The sequence below is a fragment of the Culex quinquefasciatus genome, chromosome 2 (assembly GCF_015732765.1).
Source record: "Culex quinquefasciatus strain JHB chromosome 2, VPISU_Cqui_1.0_pri_paternal, whole genome shotgun sequence".
Taxonomy (NCBI): domain Eukaryota; kingdom Metazoa; phylum Arthropoda; class Insecta; order Diptera; family Culicidae; genus Culex; species Culex quinquefasciatus.
The window spans coordinates 161,997,436-162,011,826 of record NC_051862.1 but is presented as its reverse complement, the minus strand read 5'-3'; the positions used below and the strand labels follow the sequence as shown (position 1 = coordinate 162,011,826).

General features: G+C 39.4%; 1 protein-coding gene across 1 annotated transcript; it reads left to right on the top strand.

Annotated features, from left to right (window-relative positions):
• The first annotated feature begins 916 nt into the window (after positions 1-916).
• On the top strand, positions 917-13,089 carry LOC6039578. Its single transcript, XM_038257595.1, is given in 7 exon segments — positions 917-1,413; positions 1,689-1,716; positions 11,547-11,603; positions 11,664-11,791; positions 11,848-12,027; positions 12,088-12,304; positions 12,307-13,089. Coding segments are annotated over 7 exon segments (879 nt in total). The 5' UTR covers positions 917-1,366; the 3' UTR covers positions 12,529-13,089.
• The last annotated feature ends 1,302 nt before the right edge of the window (positions 13,090-14,391 follow it).

Genomic DNA, 14,391 nt, shown 5'->3' with positions numbered 1-14,391 from the left:
GAATAGCAGCATCCATGCATTCCGTTAGTCAAAAGAACTCATTTTTCATCATTAGTTATTACTAGAGCGTCCAATTTCCCGGAGTTATGAAAATCCCGGAAAACGGGAAATTTTGAACAAAAATTAAAAAAAAATTAAAAAAATTAAAATTGTTCAGAACTTGGAATCGAAAAAAAAAGTTGGCGGGAAATCCCAGGAATTCCTGAAATTTTTTTTCCAGGGACGGGAAATGGGACGCTCTCGTTTTTTTATATAAGTTCCCAAACAATTTTCGGGGCTGGTCATACAAAATGGGTATTTAAATGTATGATATTCTGTATCTTGAGAAGGAATTTGTTGGTCGAATTGCTGTCATATTTTTTATATGTTTTAAGGAACTGAAAAACACATCTTTTTACCCATACTGCGTGATGGTGCAAATCTGGTTGAGGAGATATGATTTTTTGAAAAAAGCGCTTTTTTGAAAATATCAAAAACCTGGACAAAAAAAATGATTTATTTTTTTTAAGCAAAACAGAATTTGAAATCGGATGAAACTTTACAATTTTCTTTTTTTTAGTAAGTTGTTTGAGCTTAAAAAAAATCCTGGAAAAAAGCGACTCTGAAAACAAATTTGTTGTAAAGCTAAGAAAGTTTCCTACAATTTTCTCTCTGGAATTCTGAAAATCCGGCTATTAGTTTTTGAGATACAGCTTCACAAAAAAATCGAAAGTAAATTCCTCTAAGTGTCACCTATGAGCCTGTAATTTTCAACTAACGATATTCGTCCGATTCACACACATGGGCAAACCAATAATGATGCAAAATGCCTTATTTAGCTACAGAAGAAGTGCCCTAAAATGTCCAGCCAAATCAAAAATACAAATAATAATCGTTGATCGACGACTTTTAACCATCCCAACTATCCCACTGTGCCACCACTGCCGCTTGGTTGCCAGGGAGGTGCGCCAAGTCACAAGGTGGAAACCTTTCCCATTTATTGATTCATATCACGTTCTACGTTTAGGTTTGCAGTGCAGGATTTTTTTTCTTTGGATTTTTGACTAGTGCTCAGTTGAAACATTGTAAATACAGTGCATGGCAATCGGAACCCAATGTGGTCGCGGAAGTGATTTCGAGTTGATCTCATAAAAAGTTCCACGTGAAATCGTGTCGGAAAATCCTTACGGTGAAAAACACTCTCGCCCACAACGATGCTGCCGATGTTGGAGGTGGTGGCGCTGAATCATCTTTGTCACAATCGACCACCGCAAGCCCGCCGGGAATCCGCGGCATTTCGGCCTCCGATGGGCGAGGAAGGGCCAATCTGAGCAAGCAATTGGCCCGAGAATTCCAGAACTTCCTCTCGCTCGAGTCCTGCGTCACGATGGGAAATTGCCTCAAAGGATGCCTTTCGGAGGAGAACCAAGCACGGTACGGCCCTTTGGACCTGGTTGCAGGTCCAATCCTGAAGCCCACAGGGGAAGCCGGAGCAGTACAAAATCGATAACTCATTTGCGTGCTGCGGGCGCCCTCCTCCCTTTAACCCCTGCTTCCTTTGTGGTTGCGGAAAACCCGCTTTTCCGGCACTTTTCCTTACCTTTCTTTCCTTCTTTTTCTTCTCTTTTTTGTTTGCTGTTAATCCTGTTGCCGTTCACCGGACGTGAAAAAAAATCTCAATCGTGGAACCGGATTAACAAAAAAAACAGGCTCAGCGCCAGTGATAGCCAGTATGAGGTGAGTCCTTATGGTTTGAGTTGGAAGTACGTACACGCACCTCGTATAGCAAACAGGTACAATTAGCATTTTTGCTCCCCAAGGGAAAGAGGGAGGGCGATTCAATCATAATAATAATCATTAGATGGCGTCGAAAAGTTCTAGTTCCTGGGATGTGTGAGAATGAGCTTTGCATGCAAATGAAAGTGATTGGTCGGTTCGGTCATACACGAAGTGCGGAATTTAATGTATACACTTTCAAGGCTGTGATCGGCCAACGACGACGTTCACTTTTAAAGAGGGTTAAGGAGTTTGGGTTTTTTGGTCACGGTTGGGTGAATAGCGTTTAGTTTAAACGTGTTTTTATTTGTTCTAGAAGATTTTGGTAATTCAAAATTTATGTTTAAAAATGTTTAAAATTGAAACAGAAAGTTTTTTTCAGCTGACCGTTGCATGTCTCATTTGATCAAAAAATTACATTTTCCCACAATAAGGCTTTCTAGTCACAAATTTACCAACACATTCAAAGTATGTTAACATGACAGCTGGACGTTTGTTTGCATCAGGTTTCCTATCTCTTTCTAGCAAAAGTTTTTTGTCAGGCGACTTCTAGCTGGTTTTTTTGACTGGCTGCCCGATATGTCAGCCAACATACTTCGCAGGGCTGTGACAGCTACAGCTCGATCATTGTTTGCATCAGGACACTGTGACGAGGAGTTCGTCATTTTTGAGTTAAATTATATTTTTTTCACTGGGCCTAGAAAGCCTTATAAAACACATTAAATAGACAAAACATATGTTTTTTTTTTTTTTTCAATAAGCGGGTATAGTTTTTGCCATCTTCACCTCAATGAGGAAAGGCTATAAAATCACTCGAAATGAATAGTGTATTCACTTTAAGAATACGAGGTAGGCATCAAAGTTGGATTAAGTAACTTTTATTATTGATTCCTTAAAAAAGCATTAAGGCCGTAGAAGGTGCCCCTCAATGGCAATGTCTGTCAATCATGGTTTTGAATTCAGGGTCCAGAAATAGTAAACTGAAATGAAAAAAAAATCACGATTTGTAAAATGCTTCTAAAAAGAACACAAAGAAAGCCATCTTTTGATTGATATATTCTGAATCAAGATTTGAATGTTTTTCTAAAACAAACTGCCTTAAGGGTACACAGCAACCAAGGAAAATGTTGTCTTCTTATACGGAACGGAATCGACGTAACACCTTATAATGTGGCCCTCTTAAACCTTGCGGTTTCGTCAACGGATCCACAGGCGTGTATCGTTCTTTTTGCGACAAGACTCCGCCTCCCGGGTCTCCTAAGTGTGAAGGTATGGCACGGGGAGAGGGCACCGAATACCTATATTAACACTTAGAATTTTTTGCGTCTGCCTCGGGATTCGAACCGGCGACCTCTGGATTGTGAGTCCAGTGCGCGGTCTGATTGATCCACACAGGCAGGTCTTCTTATTCTAAAATTGTTGAACTTACGGACCCAATCCTGAAATAATTTGATTGTAAAATGTGACAAACTTTGTTGTAAATCTTTATGGAAATAGTAACTAAGGGGATGAATACAAATTTAGGTCGATAGTTCCCGTAGTTTTGAAGATACTAAAATATCTGTAACAAAAATCGGGGTGCAAAAGCTCTGGTTGATGTGCACCGTTAAATACAATTTAAGTTTGGCATACTAAATAAATGCGATAGTTAGTGTCTAAAAATTCATTTGTTTGTAATTTATACCTTTTAACGATTTAAATCAATTGCTATACCAAATTTTATTTTATTTAAATAACTCATAAGTGAGCATTTCTCTTCGAAATCGGCCAATTTTGTGCATTTTTATTTCCCAAAATACCTTTTTTTATTTTTGAATTTTTAAATATCTTTATGAGGACAACAACCAGAAAACTTTTCCCAAACATTTTGCCCTCGAGTCGGTTTTTATTAATGTGTTTGTTGGAAAAAATATAAATGTTATTTATTCACTCAACTTTTTGCCTTCCTCACTGAGGTAAGGCTATAATCCTGCTCTAAAAATGAACTTTTTATTAAAAGCTCAAAGACCCACCTTCATGTATACATATCGACTCAGAATAGAAAACTGAACAAATGTCTGTGTGTGTGTATGTGTGTGTGTATGTGTGTGTGTATGTGTGTGTGTATGTATGTATGTGACCAAAATTCTCACTGAGTTTTCTCAGCACTGGCTGAACCGATTTTGACCAAACCAGTTGCATTCGACTTGGTTTAGGGTCGCATACATCGCTATTGAATTGTTTGAAGTTTCGATAAGTAGTTCAAAAGTTATGTATAAAAATGTGTTTTCACATATATCCGGATCTCATTTATATGCATGTTAACGATGTCCGGATCCATCATCCGACCCATCGTTGGTTTGGTAATCGAGAGACCTTTCCAATGAGTCCACAACATAGAAGATCTGGCAACCCTGTCTCGAGTTATGACCACTTAATTGATATTTATGAACTTTTTTGAAGCCGGATCTCACTTAAATGTATGTAAACGATGTCCGGATCCATCATCCGACCCATCGTTGGTTAGGTAATCGAGAGACCTTTCAAACGAGTCCACAACATAGAAGATCTGGCAACCCTGTCTCGAGTTCTGACCACTTAAGTGATATTTATGTACTTTTTTGAAGCCGGATCTCACTTAAATGTATGTAAACGATGTCCGGATCCATCATCCGACCCATCGTTGGTTAGGTAATCGAGAGACCTTTCCAACAAGTCCACAACATTGAAGATCTGGCAACCCTGTCTCGAGTTATGACCACTTAAGTGATATTTATGAACTTTTTTGAAGCCGGATCTCACTTAAATGTATGTAAACGATGCCCGGATCCATCATCCGACCCATCGTTGGTTAGGTAATCGAGAGACCTTTTCAACGAGTCCACAACATAGAAGATCTGGCAACCCTGTCTCGAGTTCTGACCACTTAAGTGATATTTATGTACTTTTTTGAAGCCGGATCTCACTTAAATGTATGTAAACGATGTCCGAATCCATCATCCGACCCATCGTTGGTTAGGTAATCGAGAGACCTTTCCAACAAGTCCACAACATTGAAGATCTGGCAACCCTGTCTCGAGTTATGACCACTTAATTGATCTTTATGAACTTTTTTGAATCCGGATCTCACTTAAATGTATGTAAACGATTTCCGGATCCATCATCTGACCCATCGTTGGTTAGGTAATCGAGAGACCTTTTCAACGAGTCCACAACATAGAAGATCTGGCAACCCTGTCTCGAGTTATGACCACTTAAGTGATATTTATGTACTTTTTTGAAGCCGGATCTCACTTAAATGTATGTAAACGATGTCCGGATCCATCATCCGACCCATCGTTGGTTAGGTAATCGAGAGACCTTTCCAACAAGTCCACAACATTGAAGATCTGGCAACCCTGTCTCGAGTTATGACCACTTAAGTGATATTTATGAACTTTTTTGAAGCCGGATCTCACTTAAATGTATGTAAACGATGCCCGGATCCATCATCCGACCCATCGTTGGTTAGGTAATCGAGAGACCTTTTCAACGAGTCCACAACATAGAAGATCTGGCAACCCTGTCTCGAGTTCTGACCACTTAAGTGATATTTATGTACTTTTTTGAAGCCGGATCTCACTTAAATGTATGTAAACGATGTCCGGATCCATCATCCGACCCATCGTTGGTTTGGTAATCGAGAGACCTTTTCAACGAGTCCACAACATAGAAGATCTGGCAACCCTGTTTTGAGTTATGACCACTTAATTGATATTTATGAACTTTTTTGAAGCCGGATCTCTTTTAAATGTATGTAAACGATGCCCGGATCCATCATCCGATCCATCGTTGGTTAGGTAATCGAGAGACCTTTTCAACGAGTCCACAACATAGAAGATCTGGCAACCCTGTCTCGAGTTCTGACCACTTAAGTGATATTTATGTACTTTTTTGAAGCCGGATCTCACTTAAATGTATGTAAACGATGTCCGGATCCATCATCCGACCCATCGTTGGTTTGGTAATCGAGAGACCTTTTCAACGAGTCCACAACATAGAAGATCTGGCAACCCTGTTTTGAGTTCTGACCACTTAAGTGATATTTATGTACTTTTTTGAAGCCGGATCTCACTTAAATGTATGTAAACGATGTCCGGATCCATCATCCGACCCATCGTTGGTTAGGTAATCGAGAGACCTTTCCAACAAGTCCACAACATTGAAGATCTGGCAACCCTGTCTCGAGTTATGACCACTTAATTGATCTTTATGAACTTTTTTGAATCCGGATCTCACTTAAATGTATGTAAACGATTTCCGGATCCATCATCTGACCCATCGTTGGTTAGGTAATCGAGAGACCTTTTCAACGAGTCCACAACATAGAAGATCTGGCAACCCTGTCTCGAGTTATGACCACTTAAGTGATATTTATGTACTTTTTTGAAGCCGGATCTCACTTAAATGTATGTAAACGATGTCCGGATCCATCATCCGACCCATCGTTGGTTAGGTAATCGAGAGACCTTTCCAACAAGTCCACAACATTGAAGATCTGGCAACCCTGTCTCGAGTTATGACCACTTAAGTGATATTTATGAACTTTTTTGAAGCCGGATCTCACTTAAATGTATGTAAACGATGCCCGGATCCATCATCCGACCCATCGTTGGTTAGGTAATCGAGAGACCTTTCCAACAAGTCCACAACATTGAAGATCTGGCAACCCTGTCTCGAGTTATGACCACTTAATTGATCTTTATGAACTTTTTTGAATCCGGATCTCACTTAAATGTATGTAAACGATTTCCGGATCCATCATCTGACCCATCGTTGGTTAGGTAATCGAGAGACCTTTTCAACGAGTCCACAACATAGAAGATCTGGCAACCCTGTCTCGAGTTCTGACCACTTAAGTGATATTTATGTACTTTTTTGAAGCCGGATCTCACTTAAATGTATGTAAACGATGTCCGAATCCATCATCCGACCCATCGTTGGTTAGGTAATCGAGAGACCTTTCCAACAAGTCCACAACATTGAAGATCTGGCAACCCTGTCTCGAGTTATGACCACTTAATTGATCTTTATGAACTTTTTTGAATCCGGATCTCACTTAAATGTATGTAAACGATTTCCGGATCCATCATCTGACCCATCGTTGGTTAGGTAATCGAGAGACCTTTTCAACGAGTCCACAACATAGAAGATCTGGCAACCCTGTCTCGAGTTATGACCACTTAAGTGATATTTATGTACTTTTTTGAAGCCGGATCTCACTTAAATGTATGTAAACGATGTCCGGATCCATCATCCGACCCATCGTTGGTTAGGTAATCGAGAGACCTTTCCAACAAGTCCACAACATTGAAGATCTGGCAACCCTGTCTCGAGTTATGACCACTTAAGTGATATTTATGAACTTTTTTGAAGCCGGATCTCACTTAAATGTATGTAAACGATGCCCGGATCCATCATCCGACCCATCGTTGGTTAGGTAATCGAGAGACCTTTTCAACGAGTCCACAACATAGAAGATCTGGCAACCCTGTCTCGAGTTCTGACCACTTAAGTGATATTTATGTACTTTTTTGAAGCCGGATCTCACTTAAATGTATGTAAACGATGTCCGGATCCATCATCCGACCCATCGTTGGTTTGGTAATCGAGAGACCTTTTCAACGAGTCCACAACATAGAAGATCTGGCAACCCTGTTTTGAGTTATGACCACTTAATTGATATTTATGAACTTTTTTGAAGCCGGATCTCTTTTAAATGTATGTAAACGATGCCCGGATCCATCATCCGATCCATCGTTGGTTAGGTAATCGAGAGACCTTTTCAACGAGTCCACAACATAGAAGATCTGGCAACCCTGTTTTGAGTTATGACCACTTAATTGATATTTATGAACTTTTTTGAAGCCGGATCTCTTTTGAATGTATGTAAACGATGCCCGGATCCATCATCCGACCCATCGTTGGTTAGGTAATCGAGAGACCTTTTCAACGAGTCCACAACATAGAAGATCTGGCAACCCTGTCTCGAGTTATGACCACTTAAGTGATATTTATGTACCTTTTTGAAGCCGGATCTCACTTAAATGTATGTAAACGATGTCCGGATCCATCATCCGACCCATCGTTGGTTAGGTAATCGAGAGACCTTTCCAACAAGTCCACAACATTGAAGATCTGGCAACCCTGTCTCGAGTTATGACCACTTAAGTGATATTTATGAACTTTTTTGAAGCCGGATCTCACTTAAATGTATGTAAAAGATGTCCGGATCCATCATCCGACCCATCGTTGGTTAGGTAATCAAGAGACCTTTCCAACGAGTCCACATAATAGAAAATCTGGCAACTCTGTCTCGAGTTATGACAACTTAAGTTATATCTGTGTACTTATTTTTCTGGACTTAAAAAAATAGCTGAAATATGTGTCCAAACCACTCATATTACCCATTGTTGGTAAAAAGTGAGGAAGGCATCAACCACACAGGTGGATTAAGTTAGTTTTTTTACTATTCTTTTTATGACAATAGTTTTAAATCTAAAATCAAATTGGCATCCGAAAAGTGCTTTACAGATATTTTGATAAGATGCACCGTTTTCGAGATATGGTAGCCTATTCGGCGTCATCCATAAAGTACGTACGCTCTTGGGGGGAGGGGGGTTACCGTAGGTGTGACAAGATGTGACGAAGGGGGGAGGGGGGGTTTGCGAGACTGTGACGTCATGCTAGGCTTTTTTTTAATATTGCATAATATTAATTCGAAATGTACACAATTAAATTAAATCCTTGTTTCTAAAATTGTTTGCTTACTATTATTAAGAAGTATCACATTATGAATTATTATACAGTCACTTTTTTTATTCAACTGGAACTTCAATATTTTGCAAATACTTGCTCGATAAAAATAAATGGCTTGAAAGCAGGATGTTCATAAGAAAACTGCTATAAATGGTTTGAACTTATTAGATACAAAGCTGTGAAAAACAGTTTTCAAGATATTTTAATACCGTAAAACGGGGTGACTTTGATAGCCGGGGTGACTTTGATAGGTTTGCGATTTTTCCGCAAAATGAATGGTTTAGAAACATACTGACCGTGGTAGAGAAGTGTTCAAAGTACCTCAAGAAGAACTTTTCATAAAATTTTGACAAGTTTAAAAAGTTAGTTAACTATAGTTAAGAAAATGTTGATGAAAGTCATTATTTTAAACTTTCAAAGTGTCATGATTTTCTCAATGAACATGATTTTCAATCGGAAAACGGAATGCATTTTCGGATTCTTTGGAGAATTTTCCACTAGAAGAAGGTTAAAAAAGTTTGAAAATAATAAATAATATGTGTTTTTGGCCGATTTTCGCGTGACATACTTTATGAATGACGCCTTCACTAGAAATTGAATATTGGACCTCTGGTTGTTGAAATACAGCGAATAAAAGAAAAACGATCAGGAATATTGAAGTTTTCAAAGTCGCAACCAAAGAGCCAGCCATTTACTAATGTCAATAGCTAATGGTCTAGTTTTTAATTTAAAAATGAAACATTTGTTAAATTTTCGATTTGATAAGATTTTTCTTTACAATGGTCGCTGAAAAAGCATTAATTCATGGACCTGTCAATCAATGTCAATAGTTTACCAATTGGTGCCGTTCGGGAGCTTCGGTGTCATCAGAAGTGTTGTTGCAAAAGGAGCTAAATTAGCTGAATCGAAATCTGCCCTCAGAATTGAGCCAAAGTGTCGAAATAGCGATCATTAGTCATTAGTGTGTCCCAAAAAAAGGTGATATGGCGGAAACTTTCGGGCTCACCCAGATTTTGATAGTTTTTGCGTCAGGAACAATGTTTTCAGTTTTCATACAACGAAAAATTCTCAAAATCGTTTAGAACTCACGATTTGCAATTTTCTGAAAAATGGTCTGTTTTCATTAAAGAATATCATATTTTGTTCTAAAACCATGAAAAATGCGCACAAATTGCCCTGTATTTCACTTTAAATCATAGTTAGGAATCCAACCAATAATGTGCTGTATTCATATTGGTGCAGGAAGTCTTCATTTTTCATTGGCAGCATATTTAAGTTGGAACGATGATTTTTTTGCTTGAAATTTTTACGAATCTCTCTCAAAAATCCATCTTAAAAAAATTTCGGCGCCAAAACCAATGCCATCATTTTGTAGGTAACAATATTACATTAATTCATTTGTTTTTTTTTATGAAAAAGAGATTTTCATCAAAATTTTGAAAAAATGTGATTTTGTTGTTAGTTTAAAATATATTTCTTCATCGTGGCGCTTACGTCACATAGCCGAATCAATGAAAAATATAGATTTTGCTTTTAAATTGATGCAATGCAAAACGTTTGGAAACATTGAAAAAGCTGGCTGTAGGTGAAACATTGGTTTAAGTGACACACTATTGGTCATATTATGGGTTTCTATGTAGAATTTTTATATCATATCAACCCATATAAACAAAAAAGGAGAGCAAAACTTGATATGCTGACACTTTGGCTGGGGGGTTTAGGAGATCAAATTTTCGGAGTTTATTTTTCAGGTGATTTTATAGCCTTTCCTCTGTAGGGAGAGGAAGGCAAAAGTTTAGGAAAAGGAGAGGAAGGGGGTCCAAATCTTGTAATATGTTTCCACATACAAATTGCTATTAGGTTATGAAAAAAAATTAAATCAAAACATGAAAAATTAGACAAAAAATCACAAAACAGGATAGGTAAACTCTTTTGAAACTCAAAAGCTGTTCATAATTACTTTAATATCAATAAAAAAATTAATCCACTGTAATGGAAGTGTTAGAGGATCAAGTAAACGGTAAACTAGAATTGATGTGATCGTGCAATCTTCGCATTCGCATTTGCATGGAGATGGTGATCTTAGCGGGTTGCAGACTGGATTTCGTCATGTATGTGTGATGATTTTCTAGCTCAGGTTGCATAGAAATTGATTAAAGGGAATTAAAACCAATTCTACCCGAACAGGACAGGCAGCACCATGAAAGCCATCCATTGCCGGCCGCTCCCATCTCCACCATACACCGGGACAGGAAAAAGGATTAGGAGCACGGGAAGTGTTGATGCTAAATTTACTTAGAAAAAGGTATATGGCATGGACTCACAAAAAGAAACACACAGCAGTAAAAAATAAATATTTGACTAAAAATGAATTTATTACGCTTAACAAAATTTGGTTGGTGGTGAGGAGGGGAGGGGGGGGGGTGTGAAAGAAAGAGGAGGGAGGGGTTGTGTCCTTAAAGTGGGGATGTATTAGATTATCTATAATTTGATAATATAAACTTGCAATACAATATATACGCAACTCTGTTGCACTTGCAAATATATGAAAAGACTATTTATTATAAACAATCAACTATTGAAAAACATGAAAAGTCATAAAAATGGACGTATATCATTTCAATACAATTACTCAAATTTGTATGAAAAAACATTTAAAAAGCAAAAAAATAATTTGGCCGCCTGTTTGTATGGAGATGGCCCATACTGGCATGGTCGTGTGTCATACGCGTTCTGACTAAAATCCGTGTTGTCGCACTTACATCAATTTTCAGGGTGTGTCAAAATAGCACGACAAGATTGAAACTTCTTCCATATGAACAGTGACATAGAGTTTTTTTCGGTTTTTGTGACATTATTAACTCAATTTGGCCGAATCGAATGGTGACAAGATTGTACGATTACGAGGAAATGATTATGATTTGATTGACATGATTTTTGAAATAAGTGTTACAATCTTTTAAACATCTTTTAAATTATAATTAAACTGACTATAAACTATTTCTTACGAACAGATGCTGGTTGAGGGAACATTGCCGCGACAAGCGCAAAAACAGCAATCAAAAGCAAAGGTAGAACTATTGAAATTTACTTGAACTGATTTCCTCACACTAACGCTCGTTTGTTTTCAGGAAAAACCAAAACTCTTCAGCAAATTTTGGAAAAGGAAAGACGTGGAGTACTCAAGACTGAACAAATCAAAAAACAACAATAATTTTATAGACCGCGGGAACAGTAGTAATCAGCGTCGGAAATCAGGGTAAGGTCCATTTTGGATACTGAAATTGCTTTCAGAAAACATACTTTTATCAACAGATCGGAAATTCAACTGCAGTGCCTCGACGCCCACTCGCTGCTGCTGGTGTCGAAGGACGGGACGGCGCGCCGGAATGGCTATCACGACCTCAACACGGACATGACGTCCACGCCGGGCAGCTCGCTGGACTTGGAGTGGGAGAACGACTACGCGAGCGGGTATCAGGGGGGAGGACCGTGGTGAGTAGAAGCCATCCATCACGACTTGAAATTTATCCTAAAAATGTCCATCTCTTTCAGGACCTCATCCGAGCCTCGGGACGACCCCCAACCGTTGCCCTACCCCAACCCGCTGGACCCGGTGTTCAAGGTCGAGGAGTGGTCCACGCTGAAGCGCAGCAAGGACCGCATCAACTTTATCCGCCGCACCGCCCTTCCGCGCACTCCCGAACATCCTCTCCAGCACGGGGAGTCCTACTCCGGTGGCGGTGGCGGTCCTGGAACGCCCTCCTGCGCAGTTACGCCGGCTCGTACGCGTCCTCTTCACACATATCAACGCCGGAGGACTCGCTCGAGTGGGACGTCGACCAGGACCGGCAAGTTTGCCAATCGGAGAACGAGTCGCTCGATCTGGAGACGAAGGAGCTGCTGGCGGAAATTGAACAGCTGAAGAACCGGGTGCTGAACGAGACTGGTGCTAACATCAAGGATCTCAAGTTTGACGAGTCGTCCATCAGCTGATTTGGCTTGGACCGAGCTGAACTTTGACACGTTGAGTGGAGGCAGAGACAGAGATGGTGCTGATCGAGAACAGAAAATCAAACACATATATATTACTTTATATAGTCGGTTAGATTAGACTTGTTGAAACACGTTTTAGGAAAATTAATAAAAGAGATCAAATTCCCAAAGTAACTAACCACTAAATCAATCGTGTCGGACAATTTCGTAGATCGACTAGTGCTTGGGATGAACAGTTCAGAGCATAAAAGAGAATGTGTAATTTTTATATTTATTGTGACTTGTATTTATTCGCGTTTGTAAAACAATTCTAATAAAAGACAGTTTAATCAAATATGGTTAAAAAAGACACAATAAAAGCTAAGTTAACCTCTATCGAAATCATTTTGTGTCACCGGAACAAAGACAGAGACAAATTGCGTGAGGCATTTATTTTCTAAGTGAATCGATAGATAATGTATAAACGAGCTGGGAATCATCACAAGAGGGCCACTGTAAATGTATCATTCGCGCGAAATAAGAAAACTAATAAATAACTGAGTTCCCGTTGATTTTACAAGACCGCAGTGTTTTTTTCTATTGTGTAATTTTCCCACATGAAAAAAATGCCTTATGCACCTACCTATTCCAAAAGCACCTTCAACTCTCTTCAAATCTGTTGCGTTGCCGGCTCCTTCTCTAATAAGGACGTGAAGTTCAAGTAGGTAGCCAAATTTAACATTGTCGTATCGCGCAGCAAACAGACCTGTAACAAAAATTTTTCTGCGTTCTAGGGCGATGAGCTAATTGGCTCAACGTGCATTGGGAGATATAATCACTACTCAAAGCGGACCTCTCTACTAGTGAACGCCACCACCAAGTCTATACGTTCTTCAGCAACATAGCTTGTCTGATTTTCTGAGCATTTTCGATGAGTGGCACTGCTGATAGCGCAACGGCTTCGGATTTAGATTTCCTCGGGTCTTCCACGATCGCGGTTGTTTCGTGCTGCCAGCACTTGGTTGTGTGCATTTATTTCTAGGCATGCGTACGGATTCTCCACGCCTTCATGAAGAACAATGTCTCCCGTTTGGTTAGTTTAAAACAAACCTTTCGGAGCAACGTGTTTGCTCCCGACGAACTGCTCTCCACATTTCCTTCCATTTTCACTTTCGGGCAAAGGATTCGAGAATCATCTCGCGATATTGTTGACTAACTAGAGTTCCTCGATGTCGCGCCTCTGACTTGGCAAGAATTGCACGAGTGAGCTGTTTGTGGTGTTCTCGCGTTCATTCTAACATTTTTTTTCACATTCGCATCGGTTAGCCGCGTTTTTTATTTTCGTTCAAAAGCTGAATATAAGGGTAGACACTGAAACTAGAATTCCAAAAGATCTTTCTATTGTTTGTCTTGCCCTTGAAATTCTTGCGTTAAAAATACTTTCTTCTAGGGTTCTATTTTTCCCATCCTTGCAGTTTGGGAGTTGCCATTTTTACATTAATTTAGTTGCTTTTTGCTTAAATTTAGTTGCTGATTTACGCCAAGTTTCTTTGGTGGGTCTTGGCAAATAGGAAGGTCGATGAACGTAAACACGAAGACGAAACGAACGAAAAATGAGCACCACTCAAGCAGCCACCCGAACGAGACAACGTGCTCTTTCTCTTTCTCTCGATTTTGTCTCTCTCTTCCTATGGCAGTGACGCATTGGAGACCGCTAGTTTCATGCTTGACGTTCGATTTCTCCAGCTTTTAATGAAGAACAATGCCTCACAACGAGCTGAGCTCCTCATTTTATCAAAGTGTTGCTTCGATTTCATAGGTAGGTATTTCGCTCTTTCTGTTGCCTGTTGCTGCCACTTTCGCTCGGTCAAGTCTTCGTTTTTG